Here is a 15,695-nt window from a genome sequence, read left to right as displayed (position 1 = left end):
CTTGGCATCTCCACTTCCCAGGGACAGCCCTGACTAAAGCTCCAGTATCTGCGAATTCAGGCTGCATGTGACTCTCTATTCCTAGAGTGACCATAATAGCTACTCTGATCCCAACAACACGATTCAGTTCAATTCAAAACGTATTACATCTTCAACCCCCTCCCTTCACTCACAATCTGTTCTTCCCTGCTGGATTCACCATCACCATTCCATCTCTTGCCTGGGTTGTCCTGCTATCTTCCCTTGTTCAGACATCAGCATCTCCCTCAGAACCAGGGCCTTTTGTAAACAACAGGTATCACCAGCGCTAAACAAACTAACACATATTGTCAAAGATATTATACGTTATTAAATCTCAATGTATGATTTTCCACCATGGAACTTATTTAACCCAGCCCAACTTCACTACATGATGAATACACATCTGCACAGGGGCCGGTCCCACTTCGATCGCCGGAGCCGTATGGAGTTGTGCGGGGCTGGTGGGGTTCTGAAAAACTGATACTGTCCAAAAATTCCGCGCGGCAATGGCCAGTGGGCCCGCAACCGCATTGAGGCCGTACGCAGCGCCTCGACGGGCGTACGCAGCATCTCCACGCCATACGCAGCATCTTGACGCCGTATGCAGCATCTTGACGGCGTACGCGTAGCGCGTGGCATTGCGCGATGACGTCACCGCCCGGCGTGCCGTTACGTGATGACGTAACAGCCCGATGCCGTGCGACGCCCAAATTCAGTCGGCCCGCCTCCAGCCCAGCTGATTGGTGAGTATGATGTCGGGACCAGCCCCGCACAAATCCAGACTGCTCCGCGGTTGGAAGTGGGACCGGCCCCTCGAGGCCGTACGCCTCAAGCCACCACGTTTGGTCGCGCTAGACGCATGCAATCGCATGCTGGTGGGACAGGCCCTTAACTCTTTCAGAACCCTGGGGTGTACACCATCTGAGCAAAGTGACTTATCCACCTTCAGTCCTGTACATGATACAGGCTTCTGTTCCTAGGATGTTAAGTTCAAGGGGCAATTTAGATTACCAATTAGTAACATTTGCATTCCGTGAATAATGAATGAGATAAACTACATTTAATGGACTCATACTATCCTCTGAGCTGGCCTTGCTGCCAGCGTTAGCCCTTTGCAGGAATTCCTATTTCCCTGTTTGATGTTATTTGCAATGAGAATCCTCCCAGCTTGTGATAAATTACAAAAACAAGTGCATAAATCTCGCCCCCTGGAGGATGGGAGTAGTTTAATTTGGCTTCATGGTCAAAATAGACATCATGGATTGAAGATCCTGTTCCTGTGCTGCACTGTTCTAAGTTCTAATTTTTATGTTTCTTGGTTAATACGTAATCGCGTGACATTCTTGCTGATCTGTTCCCTGTATCTGTGTTGCAGTTGAATAACTAGCTCACTGTTACCTATTAGAAGATCGGAAGGCTTGAGTTGGTCCATGGAATCTGAATGTGAAACTGGTGAAACAAGTTTCTATGTTCTAACCATTTTTCTATCTTTCTTGGTTAATGTAGCATTCTGTGACATTCTTTCTGATCAGTTCCCTGAATCGTGTAGCTGAATAAATTTCACTTGGCACTTGTGAGAGTTAAAAACATCAACCATTCAGCATTCCAATTTGTGGGCCATTCACTAAATCCAGATTCTACAATTAGTTAAAATAGCTTGTTTGGTTGCTGGTACAATGGCAATAAACACTCTTGACGAGCTATGCGAGGTGCTCCTAAAACCTTGGGTATTTCAGAAAAATCATCCTTTAATCACATAATATTTAGAGCAAACACCCAGTTTGGTTAGATTCTCTGTACGATAACATTGGTGACTGCAGCTAGACACAAAATGCTAGACCCGAAACGACGCCCATTCCTTCTCTCCAGAGATGCTGCCTGTCCCACTGAGTTACTCCAGCATTTTGTGTCTACCTTCGATTTAAACCAGCATCCGCAGTTCTTTCTCAAACATTGGTGACCAAGTATCATTCTGTTAAAATCCTCAAGGGCCAATATTTATTGTGAACCCCAACACCATGTGTGCTCTGTTGGGGAGGGAGGAGCTAAATAAACAAATGAAACCCCATCGACACAGTGATAGTTTGGCCCTGGTCACATTGCTCTCCATTCTCCATTCTATTTCATTGATCAAGTATAGAAACACGGAACTAGGTACTGATGATTCAGATGCAGAGACAACATATTTTTCATGGCAAATCTGGTTTATTGTTTTTTATCTTAAATACATTAAAATAATGCTCGACAAATTCATTCACATCCAACCATACAGATGTGCTGTTGGTCAACTGAACACAGTCAGTGAAAGTTCTCTCAGGGCAAAAGATTTATATTAATCATTATACAGACATTAGACCTATTTACAATTTCATTTCCTCCAGTGATAATCAGACTATTAGCAGCACTACCTTTTCGAAGTAGGTATTTTACAAAACAATCACATCCACAGGAAACTTTTTTCCTTAAACTTTGGATAAATCCTAAAATTTTACAGAGGAAACACCATAGTTCCAGTTAAAATATCAATGGTCAAAAACACTGCTGGAAAACGACACAATTGCTATTTGAAGCTTTTAGTCCCGCAATTTAATACAAGAATAAGTTTGTTCAAACTGGAACAACCACGTTTGGTCAACGGCGTTTGCCTACAGTGTACCTCAATCTGTGAACGGGAGTTTTAAACAGAGAATGGGACAAAGTAAATTTAACTTTGGAAATTACTGAGATGATGTAACATTTCAACATATCTTCAAAAGAAAAGGTGGAATGTGTTTAGTTAATTGTTTCCATCATCAACATCCTAACTCAGATAATTTTAATGGGGTAACTAGTGATAATTCTACTCTGTATATCATCTACTTTATGTTCTCCCAATCCTGGACACTGGGCGGTAACACATTTCTTTCATGCCAGTGCCATCGTTTTTGACAAGCCACCAGCTGGGAGTCATGAGAGCTTGTGGTGGAGGGAGGGGCTGTGAACTGGGGGAGAATTTTATTCCACAGGTCCTCTAGTCTTAATTTCAGGGAGGGCACAGCCTACAAAGGTCATCATTGCCTTCCCTTGTGAACTGCAGTCGTGTTGAACAATGCCTCCAGATAATTCATTGAACTCAAGTTATTCTAAAGACATCACCTCCCACTTTCATAGCTAGTATTACATTTCAACAAGTGGCATTCATCTCATTTCCACACAGTGCACAAGTTCACAATCTACCTTAATTACCACAGGTCTCAAACAAAACTTTGGACTTGGCACCAAGTTAAGTTGTTTGCTCAGGTATAATTATGCACCGTGACGGGGCGTAAACGTGCCCTGTAACAGGGAGGAACCATAGATCATTCCCAGAAAACAATGAAGAGGATGCACTGGACTGAACCACTGGAAGGTGAATTACAGTGTTAATTCCCACAGCTGAGCCTCCTTCATTGCCTGGCAGATACTCCAGGAGTGGAAGTGAATCTCTCAGATTGCAGCTTCATTTTGTTCAATTGCCTTGTTTGGCACCTGAAATAGAAGCAATAGAAAAATGTAATTGAATAATTGCATTGTTAGCCACAGTAATACAGCATACAATGCCTCCTGCAACAGCTCAGGGAATTTTCAAAATGACTATCTCCGAAACAGAGCAGATGCAATGACTTGGAAGTTTGCAAGCAACTCATCGATCCTGCAGTGTACATTATTTAAAAGGCACTGCACAGGGTTCAATTCCATTTTTACGCCTCACCAAGTGACGCTGAGCAATTATATATCAAGACCATGTCAGCATTCAGGCAAAGTTGTAAAAGTGCTGCCAGGTAGCATTTGTGCCAATCATTGTCCCAGGCAATTTCATTATCTACCATATTTACCTGGCAGGTTCAACAACTCTATGAATTACCCCCTGACACTTAGTTATCATTTTCACTATCCACAAGGCACAAATCAGAAGTGTGATAAATACTCCCAGTTGCCTGGATATGTGTAGCTCCAACATCACAAAGTTGGAGACCATCCAAGACAAAGCATTGTGCTTGATTTGTACCCTATCGAGTCACAGGCACTCCCCCTATGTTTCATGTTGCAGCCCAAGATGAAGATAACTATTAAATATTTCATTTTGAACATCCCTGTTTTGAACAGCAGACTTCCTTCAATGTCTGGTCTCAATTGCATTCCAAAACATGTGACAACATGTCTCAATATTGTGGACAGCGACCATAAAACCAGCCAGCACTGCTGGTGGTTTTCCAGGGTCCCAACCTCTGCATCTGGGAACATTCATAATGAAATTGGATAAGAGGATTTGGGGCTCAGCTCTGATGCCAAATGTAGTCAAATCGATTGCCGACATTCCAGATTTTACTGCCCCCACGTGTTTGAAATACACTTGCGTAAAATAGCCCAAAGTGTCAAATGTTAGTGGGAATGTTTAGCAGGGAGGAGCACACAGCGCCCTCTAATGAGGAGGTCTGCACTGACATGACAAAGTAAATCACTGCACCTACATTTATACACAGGAGAAGTCTGAATTCCAGCTAATACAAACACTGACCTTTATTGGCAGTCATAAGCACCTCCAACCACTTGGCTTCAGGATCCACACACACTTTATTCCCATTTTTCTTCGTGACACTGGAAGGAGAAGGTGACATTCAAGATATGATTCACAGAAACTCCAATGTCTTTTTTTGAATTACACAACTTGAAATCAGGGAGGGAGAAAGGTTGAAGTTGATGCTTTGATTCATTTACTCACATTATCTCTGCATTCTCACAGTGAGGTCCTCTTGGAATAAATCTCAGGCTCCGGATGGACTTTGGATGAATAACATCAGATCTGGTCCTAGCGCAGTGGCACCGTCCATTTGCTCCAAGGATGGGAATACCTGAGGAAAGATTATATTCACTCAGATTTAATCATGGAATGAATGGGAGCAAAACCTGCAAAACTTTCTGGTACTTTCTGCAGCCCTCTTGTTTAATTAATGCATGGCCCGGAGAGAGAAATTGCACAATGTTTGCACAAACTCCTTCACTAAAGTTGTGAGCTTTCATTTGAAAGCTCAAACAATAAGACCAAAGCGCAGCCACAATCAATGAAAACATTGCAACTACAGTTCAAACACAGTTCACTGGTGCATTTCTTTCTACTTCTGCAGTCAGGCTGTTGGATCAGTTTTACATTAATAAGGAGGGTTTTGATTTCAATGAAAATAATTTAAAGGTTTCTCACACACAATGTTGCATTGTAAAGAACACACAGTATAACAACGGCAGTTTAATTGCATTGCACATTGTAAACAGCACATGAACCAGGGAATTATATATTCATACTTTGTGCTACAGTACAATAAGGAATAAACCGTGAGGACAGACATCTCAACATACCCTGTGCAGTGATGGCACACAGAAGGAGGATGAGGATGGTCACACTGGCTGCTCTGTCCATCTTCCACTTTGTGTCGCTGATGAGATGTCTGCTGAAGGATCTTCTACCCAATGCAGCAACTCTCTGCTGAATCAAGTTCTGCTGCAGAGGACCAGTCAGCTCCTATTTATGGGGATTCACTTCTCTCATTTGCATCCTCTTCTGCAGTGAAAGCTGTCAAACTCTCTGATGTCACGTGGGCGGGAATTTCCCTCCGTGCTGGCCACACATGGAGCTTAAACATGTGATTTCCAGGAAATAGCTCTCCCTTTCACAGTCTGCTCATTACAGTGCACTTCTTCGCACTTCAATGTTGCAGGGTTTAATTTACAATAATCATAAGTATAGCATGTTTCTACATAGTACTTTAATATATTGTTGCACTACTTTGGATTGCACAACAAATTTGGTTCAGTGATGGACCAGCTATTTCCTGATTTGCAGTAATGGTTATATTTATTGTTAGATTTATCATTATTGCATGTATATCGTTTACTTTGTGTGAACAAGTAAAATTTTATTGCTGCCTGATCTAGTGAGTTCCCCCAGCAGTTTGGTCTTTGCCATCTGCAGTGTCTTGTGTCTCCATTTTATCTCCACCACAGTCACGCCTTTAGAGATCTTTCCTGATATTTATGTTGGGCTCCATTTGCATTCAATAAATAACAGCTGTTACTAAGATTCTCACGAATTTTATTTTTATACATTTGAATAATTCTTACATTTTAAATGGTCTGTTAATTTTTAATATTTTGAATAGTTGTGAATGTTTCTGAATAACAGGCATTTTCAGAAGAATTCAAAGCTCGTGTCTCTTTTGACAGCTGGCTAAGCTTGCATGTGATTTTGCTGGCTCCATTATTTTCACAGTTGTTTCAGGGGTGGGTGTCTGAACCCATCCTTCATTGTGTTGCCCTTCACTATTTTGGACTTGGACAACAGGTCAACATTGGCCGATCTATAATGGTGAATTCATAATCACCTCGTGGGTCACAGATAATTTCATTCACTTTCACTACAAACAAATGTTCATGCCATTTATTTTGTTGTTGTCATCTTTCAATGTCATTTAAACATCTATCAGCTGGTTTCTGCAAATTAAAACTCTCTTTTTTGTAAGACATAGTTGCAGTTTATAGAACTCACAGTCTGTCACTGGGAGAGCTCTCTAGGCTTCAATCAATGGTGTGGCTCAGGTTGGCCTTGTGTAGAAAGGAACTGCAGATGCTGGTTTACACCAAAGATAGCCATCAGATGCTGGAGTAACGCAGCAGGCAGCATCTTTGGAGAAAGGGAGTAAACTGGAGGTGGGAAAAGGCTGAAATAAATCAGGGCCAGCAACAGATGAGCTCAGGAAGGATGAGGCCCTTAATGGCCCATTGTTGGCTGGGAAAGTTGTGATAACAAGAGGGATACAAGGATGCAACCAGTGGAACTGATAGAATGACTTGGATGAGGGGGAGGGGGGGGGGTGGAGGGGGGAGGGGGGAGGGAAGGGAGGGGATGGAATGCAAGACGTTGCTTGATATTAGAAAAATCAAAGTTCATACCGCTGGGTTGTAACCTGCCCAAGCGGAATATGAGGTGCTGTTCCTCCAATTTGCGTGTGTCCTCACTCTGACAGTGTATGAGGCCCAGTACAGAAGAGTTAGTATTGGAATGTGAAGGGGAGATACATTTTTTGGAAAAGGAGAGATCGTGTAGACCATCTCAGGCCACCTGAGCGTAGGTGTTCAGTGAAATGATTGGGAAGTCTATGCTTGGTCTCACCGATATATAGGAGCCCACACCGGGAACACTGGATACAGTAGATGAGGTATACGAAGTCTGAAGAAGGGTCCCAACCCAAAATGTTTCCGACACCTTTTCTCCACAGATGCTGCAGATGAGTTACTCCAGCACTTTGTATCCGACTCGGGTCAACTAACAGCTTAGAATACAGCGCTCAATGTCTGAACAAGTGCAGTCCTCTGATGAATTCTCCATGTTGGCATCTGTGGCAGCTAATCACTGAATATGTTCACTGACTTTCGGTATCTATGGAAAGTAGCAGATGTGGGAATCAGGCAGGAGAGGGGGCTGGTGAAACAGGATCAGACTCAAGCTGACAGTGGGAGAGTGGATAGTTTCCCGTTTCCTTTATTGTTAGAACTTGTTTGATGTCACAAAGGCCTATAATCATTTCTGTATAAACGTTTGCAACCAGATATCTCATGATTGCTTTTAAAATCAATCAAAACGCTGACGCTGGCTTACAATGAAGCACACATTATAAAGCAGGTTTACTTGTACATTAGATCTTATTATGCCAGATGAACCATTTCAGCTTGGCTGAAGTCCAGTTCCACATTTTGTGGCTGGCCCATGGGACACAGATATTTTACAATGATGACTCTGCTCCTGAGATTATAATAAATAGGAAGCAATCCCTGGGCTGAAACACGTGAGTTACAAGAAATGTAACATCCTCTAACTTGCTGCAAAATTGGGTATTACAGGTGCACAACCTTTTATCCGAAAGCCTTGGGACCAGACACTTTTCGTAATTCAGAATTTGTCGGTCTTCGGAATGGAAATTTTTTTGCGTAGATTTTAAAGGCTGGCTCAGTGGTAGAGTGCTCGGCTCATATCCGCAAGGTCGCGAGTTTGCGCCTTGATCCCGGCAGTAAACTCGGTCGCGAGTTTGAGTCTTCAATGTAGTTTTTTCTTGCAGAATAAATGTTTGTATGAATTGCAGTGTAGGAGAGGTGTACTGACTGTGTGGGAAGAACTTTGGAAGTGATTGCCCACCAGTCTAAAAGGCCGCTGTGTCTCCCTGTCCCTGGGGTAGCAGGGGGCGATCAAACAGCACAATACCCCCCCTCCCCCTCCAACTCCAGAGGAATCCGCTCCCCAATGGGCCGCTACGGCGACAAGTGGCAGTTTGCCCACAACCCGAGCTGCGCCCCCTCATCCGCCACCCCAAGAACAAGACGTACCTTGCACACCATCAGCTTCTGCCCCTATGTGTTCCTCTGGAGTTGGAGCGGGGCTGGGCTGGAGTTGCTGCTGGCTGTACGTCTCTGGGATCTCCGTGCTTGCAGTGGGCCTGGGGGTCGGTGTCCCGTTGGTCCTGACGTCTCCGGCCACCCCCCTGGACTGGAGCTGAGACTGGAAACTGTACCGCCCTTGCCCCCTCCCTCTGCAACTGCAAACAACCCCACTCTCCTGCAAGGGCGGTACAGTTCCCGGAGGATGGCAGGTGGCCGGAGACGTCAGGACCAACAGGAACCCGCTCCCCGATGGGCCCCTACGACGCCCCGAGCTGCGCCCCGTCATCCGCAACCCAGGTTCCTCTGTAGTTGGAGCGGGGCTGGGCTGGGCTGCTGTTGGCTGTGGGTCTCTGGGATCTCCGTGCTTGCAGTGGGCCTGGGGGTCGGTGTCCCGATGAGGGGGCGCAGCTCGGGGAACGGCTTCTGGTGGTCCTGACGTCTCCGGCCAGTTTGCAGTTTTCCTCTGGAGTTGGAACGGGGCTGGGCTGCTGCTGGCTGTGGGTCTCTGGGATCTCCGTGCTTGCGGTGGGCCTGGGGGTCGGTGTCCCGTTGGTCCTGACGTCTCCGGTGACTGGCACTGACCTGCTGGCATTGCCGACATGAAGACAGTGCAAAGCCCCCGCGCCGGTGCAATGGGCGGGGAGCTGGAGAGGGGAGGGAAGGGGTCACACACATGGCCGGGAAGCAGAGGGGTGTAGGTGGGGTGAAACTGAAGGGAGCGAAAATCTGCTGCTGCCAGCCCCGCTGAGTTAAAAAGTTCCCACGCAAGACTCACGATACACTGTGTATCGTGAGTCTACCGTGGGAACTTTTTAACTCAGCGGGCAGGCAGCAGCATATTGTTAATTATTAACCCTCCCGCGCAATATAGCCTCACCTTCTCTTTTATGAATGGGGATTTAGTTCCCCTTTCTTCGAAGACCGACCGGAGGTTTCGCTGTCACCTCTGCGGGCCGCCCTTGGTGAACGTTTTCAAGGACCTTTCTTCAAGGACCGAAAAAATGGCCGCTATTCGGAGGTTTTCGTTATTTGGATCTTCGGATAAAAGGTTGTGCACCTGTATATATATATCTTTGCACATTAATAGATGTCATGTTTAGATTGTAAGAAGATGCAATGGTGGACTTGTATTTGTAATTGCTAGTTGTGAGAATTATTTACTTGATATTTTGCTGAAGCAACAGCCAAAGTATCTTAAACACAATGAATTAATAACTCTTTCAATTTACAACAGGAGAGAGAGAGAGAGAGAGAGAGAGAGAGAGAGAGATGTTTTTAATCGAGCTATGTGTTTTTTTACATGATTCCTTTTACTTGTGTGAATTTTATTTTAAGCTAGCTTTTTATTGTAGACTAGACCAAGTGCAGACCCGTTGGGGTCTGTTTCCCCAACGGCGTTTGCGGCCCGGGGGGGGGGGGGGGCTGCGGCATCACACTCACACTAACCACCCCTCAAACACACAGGTGGGGGGAGGGGGGGGGAGAGGAGAGGGTAGGGGAGGGAAGGGAGAGGAGGAGGAAACGGGAGAGATTTGGGATGGGGGAGAGGGGGAGCAGGGGTAAGGGGGGGAGAGGGGTAGAGGGGGTGAGGAGGAGAGGGGTGAGGGGGGAGAGGGGTAAGGGGGCGAGGGGGGAGAGGGGGAGGGGGAGAGGGGAGGGAGGGGGGAGAGGGTAAAGGGAGAGGGGTGAGGGGATGAGGGGGAGGAGGGGTGGGGGGTAAAGGGGGGGAGGGGGTGAGGGGAGAGTGACAGAGGGGAAGGGGTGGGGTAGAGAGGGAAGGGGGGTGGGAGCGGAGAGGGATGGGGGAGGGGGAGAGAGGTGTGGGGGAGGGGCGGAGCGAGATGGGGTAGAGGGAAACAGAAACATAAAAATTAGGTGCAGGAGTAGGCCATTCGGCCCTTTGAGCCTGCACCGCTACGTCATTCAATATGATCATGGCTGATCATCCAACACAGTATCCTGTACCTGCCTTCTCTCCATATCCCCTGATCCCTTTAGCCACAAGTGCCACATCTAACTCCCTCTTAAATATAGCCAATGAAATGGCCTCGACTACCTTCTGTGGCAGAGAATTCCACAGATTCACCACTCTCTGTGTGGAAAATGTTTTTCTCCTCGGTCCTAAAAGATTTCCCCCTTATCCTTAAACTGTGACCCCTTGTTCTGGACTTCCCCAACACCGGGAACAATCTTCCTGCACCTAGCCTGTCAAACCTGAGAGATTCAAAAATCACAAATGCTCTTGAGACAAATTCAGACAAAGAAGTGTTTTTATTAATTTCATATTCTGCAGAATGGGTGCCTCTCCACTGATGTCCCCTAGAGGCACACCGAGGATCGGGATGTCTTCTATCTTTATACATTTCTTTTCATTATTATCACATTCTCATCTCTCCCCATTGAGCTTCTTCCAATCATAACATAAAGCCCAGATTCCCACGAGAACGTCGTGGAACGCCCACCCAACGTCAAAGGCACCCCCCCTATCATGCATCGCATGTGCATTTAAATTAGGCATCTTGTCATAGTGGGCGTGAGTACATATTCATATAATCTCATCAGGCCTGCGCAGATCTGTTTGACCTTATGTACTTTCTCCCTTTCACTTACTTTTTTCAAAACTCCTGCTGAAGTATTTCTATTGCTACTTTTTATCTAAAGGCCATGCGATTTTGCCAGGCCATTTGGCTGGTAGCTGTCAGTTGTTCCGCTAATCCTTCAACTGCATCTCGAGTGTAATTTATAAAGCGTTGTTGATTGTAGTATAAGTAGTTGATCCAGTCCACATTTTTATTAATTGTGGACCACCAGAAGAGTATGGACACAAAGCCCGTAGCTATCTGATTTCTGGCTTTAAATTCATCGGGTACCCCTCTCGCCAGCAGCGGCCTCTGCAGTCCGTCTGCGTTTTTTTTATTATTTTATGTCTATGTTTTAATGTAGTTTTTGTTATTTTTGTTGGGGTATGTGTGTGGGGGGGTGGGGGTGGTGTGGGGGGGAGGGGGAAACTTTTAAATCTCTCCCTGCACGGGAGACCCGACCTTTTCTTTGTCGGGTCTCCGTTGTCGTTGGGGCTGCAACGAGGAGCGGCCTCCAACAGGAAAACCGGGGACTCCAGTGCCGACACTCACCTCACCGTCGCGGAGCTGGCCGAGGCCAGAGCGGGTGGAGCTGTGGTGGACGCTGCTGCGACCCGACCCCCGGAGTTTCGGTGGCTGCAACTGCGGGTTTGGCGGACGGCACCGGGAGCCCGCGGGTCCCTGGAGGGAGACCGCTTTTCGGGGCTTCCGCAACGGCGACTTCTCCCGCCCGAGTTGCGGGGTTGAAGAGCTCCTGGAGCGGGGCCTTACATCACCGCCCCGCGCGGCTTGGAATGGCGGCGGGCTGCGAGCGCGCGCCGGGGGCTCTAACACCAAGACCCGGTGCGCGAACTTGCATTACCCGGCGTGGTTTAATGGCCACGGGACAATTCGCCATCGCCCGCCGGGGGCTTTGACTTTGACTCTGACATGGGGGGGAGAGTGCAGTGGAGAGAGAAGTTTTTTTGGCCTTCCATCACAGCAATGTGATGGATGTTTATGTAAAATATGTTGTGTCTTGGGTCTATTTGTTGGTAATGTATGGCTGCAGAAACGGCATTTCGTTTGGACCTCACGGGGTCCAAATGACAATAAATTGAATTGTATTGTATTGTATTGTATTGTATCTTGGCACCCCTATCACATCTATATAGATGTGTGTGTCGAATGATCCTCTCACCTTTCTCTTTTGTCGTCGGCTTCCTTTATCGAGTTCTACAGCATGTTCTACTGCTATGGTGAAGGGCATCATCAGTTGTATGAGGGTACAGGTTCCCGTTAACCGGGGCCACAGGGTATTCTCCCCGCACCACCACCAGACATCGGCTCTACTGACTATCTGCTTTTTCAGCCAGGAGCTATTGAACAGTGGCCCCTGTTCCTCAGCCGTTATGTTATACGTCTTATTGCAGTTGAGCACCTCCCCCATGTCCTGTCCCTCTGGGTTATTTCTTGTATAGCACTCAAACCCCTCCTCCCCAAAAGGAATGGTAAATGGAGGAGGTCGAGGGTCTTCCCTTTGGCCCTTCGTATTGTTGTTGCTGGCCGGAAATAGGTAATGATAACTCTGGCATATCACATTCTTTGGTAAGAGGGGATTCGTGAATAGCTGTAGTATACATGTCATAGTCCTAGGTGTTCTATCCCAATTCAGGGGAAATGGTACTGGGACCAGCTGAGGCCTAGCTCCGGCGCAGGCGTAACAATTGGTTTGTTGCATACTTCTGGCTGTGTACATCATCCAGGCAAGCCAGGTGTTGGCTCCTTTTCCCCCTGTTGGTATTCCTTTCTTATATAACTGCCTTAATCCTGTTTCTCCTGCTACTATCATTATCTTCAGATCCTTAGACTCATTTTCCCTGGTGACATTGCTGACTACTGGTGGTGCTGGTGTTGCCCCATACCTTCCCATCGTCCCATCTTACTTCTATCTCAAACTTCAGACATGCGTCCTTCCCTGTTTTATCTGCACATATCCAATACCTACCACTTTCCTATATTTGGACACTCTGTGTGCTCACATATACGTGTCCTGGCAATTTCTCGTTCGGGTTTTGATATATGTCTGATGCCACCCATATTTTGATGAAGTAAACACCGCGTGCCCATCTTTACAGGGATGGGTGCATACATACATTCTATAGCCGCACCACCATTTTCCTTTACATACATTAAATGGGATGGTGGTGGACCTTCTATTCTGTGGTATTGTGATTTTTATGCATGTTACATTACTTACAAGTTGGGTACCACCCAACACACGACCCACCAACACGAAATCTTCATTTTTCCTGCGGGTTCTTGGTAAATGTTAAAGTCAATGGTTCTTCTCCTTTGCGCACAGTCCACGGGCTGATATCGTCTGGTGGGGCCTTCACAGGACCCGTAACTCGACTTGCGTGAGTCCACCCTTTCTCTTTTGTTCGTACTGCTGTCTCTGTGTTTAGTAATACAAAGTAGGGTCCAGTCCACTTAGGTTGCAGCTTTTCTTCTTTCCACGTTTTTATTAATACCCAGTCTCCAGCCTTGACTGAGTGAATCGGGAAGTCCAGTGGTGGGCTCTGGGCCAGCAATCCTTTAATTTTTAGTTCTGCAAGAGATTGGGACACTGCCAATAAATAGTTCCTCAGGAACACATCATTCCCTTGTATTGTTGGGACTCCTTCTACCTTCCCTATGTATGGGAGCCCGAATAACATTTCATATGGTGATATCCCTATGTCTTTTCGAGGTGCCATTCGGATTCTCAACAGGGCTATCGGAAGGCACTTAGTCCAGGGGAGTCTCGTTTCCTCTATCAACTTGGTGATTTGGGTCTTTAAGGTGCCATTCATTCTTTCCACCTTTCTTGAGCTCTGGGGATGCCATGGTGTATGCAATTTCCATTCTATTCCCAGTGCTTCACATATCATTTCATGTGTTTTGGAGGCAAAATGGGTCCCTCTATCTGAGTCTATTGTTTCCACAATCCCATATCTGGGTATAATTTGTTCTAATAATATCTTGGCTACCGCCTGTGAGGTGGCAGTTGCCGTGGGGAATGCCTCTACCCATCTGGTGAAATGGTCCACTACCACTAACAGGTACTTCCATGTTCGTACCCGGGGCAGCTCGGTAAAATCTATCTGTATTCTTTGGAAGGGCCTAACTGCTAATGGTTGTCCTCCTCCTGGGACTGCTCTCATGATTTTCTTATTAATTCGCTGACATATTACACAGCCCCTTATGACTTGTTTGGCCATGGTAAACATCCCACAGCAAGCGTAGGTTCTGAGGAGGGTGTCACAGAGGGCTTGTGTTCCCCAATGGCTTTGTCCATGTAATCTCCCTAATAACTCCCTCATTATTTCTTTGTTCAATAGCTGCTTTCCATTTGGTGTCCACCATTTCCCATTTGAAGTACGCTGAGCCCCCATTTCTTTCATGTTTTCCTGTTCTTTCTCACTAAAGATAGGTATCTTTTCCTCTGGTTCCCTTAACGGTATTTGTGACTTCATTTCTACCATCTGTTCTGTGGCTGCTCTTTTGCAAACCTCATCCACTGCCCTATTTCCTCTGGCCTCCAGGGTGTTACCCTACTGATGCCCTGCCACATGTGCTATGGCTATTCGTTCTGGTTTTTGCAAGGCTTCCAGTGTCTGTCCTACCAATTGCTCATGCGCTAGTTCTTTACCTCGAGTTGTTATAATTCCTTGCTCTTTCCAGATCTTCCCAAAGGTGTGTACTACTCCAAAAGCGTATTTTGAATCGGTATATACTGTTCCTTCCTTCCCCTCCAATAATTCTAAAGCTCTCATTAATGCATATAATTCACAAGATTGAGCTGACCAACTACCAGGCAGCCTGCCGCTTTCAATTTCCTCCATCGTTTCCCCGTTCACTATACCGTACCCACTATGTCTTTTTCCATCTATGCACCTGGAGGATCCATCTATGAACCTGGAGGATCCATCTATGAACCACCAGCTGCCCTCAGCCAGAGGTTGCTCTTCTAAGTCTTCTCTACTTTTTGTCTGTAAATCTATTATTTCACTACAGCAGTGTACTGGGCCCTCTTCCTTGTCACCCTGTTTCTCTGCTGGATACAGGAATTGGGACGGGTTAAGATTCTTATCCGTAATTATCATCAAATCGTCTTTTTCCATCAGGATGGCCTCATACTTCAAAAGTCTAGAGTCTGTTAACCATCTGTTGGATTTCTGAGTGAGTATGGTTCTTACTGTGTGTGGTGTAGAAACAACCAGAGTGCCTCCAAAGGTTAATTTCCTACTCTCTTCCACCAATATTGCGATAGCTGCTACCGCATGTATACATCCCGGTCATCCCCTGGTGACTGGATCTAATATTTTCGAGAGGAAGGCCACTGGCTGTCGATTTCCCCCTCTTTTCTGGGTGAGTACCCCTAGTGCCACCCCTCTTGTCCTGAATCTACAAACACAACCAGGGGGAAAGGTTTTGTTCTACTGAGGGCAGAGCCAACACGGGAGCCCGTACTCAACTGTCTTCTTAATTTTCCCAAATCCACTCTGTTCTGGGGTCACCTGAACTTTGTCTTTTTCTTTCTCCCAATTTGTCATACAGGAATTTTTACTTGTCTGGAGTAAACTCTACCACAGTCGACAGTATCGATCAATCCCAGGAATTTTCGGG

General features: G+C 46.2%; 1 protein-coding gene across 1 annotated transcript; it reads right to left on the bottom strand.

The window, feature by feature from the left end:
• Window positions 1-2,204: 2,204 nt before the first annotated feature.
• On the bottom strand, window positions 2,205-5,622 carry LOC116975065 (interleukin-8-like). The gene is made up of 4 exons (XM_033023766.1): window positions 5,395-5,622; window positions 4,763-4,892; window positions 4,559-4,638; window positions 2,205-3,528 (listed from the first exon to the last, which is right to left on the bottom strand). The coding sequence occupies exons 1-4, from the start codon at window positions 5,453-5,455 to the stop codon at window positions 3,509-3,511; spliced, it is 291 nt and encodes a 96-aa protein (XP_032879657.1). The 5' UTR covers window positions 5,456-5,622; the 3' UTR covers window positions 2,205-3,508.
• Window positions 5,623-15,695: the final 10,073 nt, after the last annotated feature.

Source organism: Amblyraja radiata, chromosome 1 (genome assembly GCF_010909765.2).
Source record: "Amblyraja radiata isolate CabotCenter1 chromosome 1, sAmbRad1.1.pri, whole genome shotgun sequence".
In the NCBI taxonomy this organism is placed as follows: Eukaryota; Metazoa; Chordata; class Chondrichthyes; order Rajiformes; family Rajidae; genus Amblyraja; species Amblyraja radiata.
Note: the sequence above shows the minus strand (reverse complement) of the source record. Positions and strands in the feature narration are given on the sequence as shown.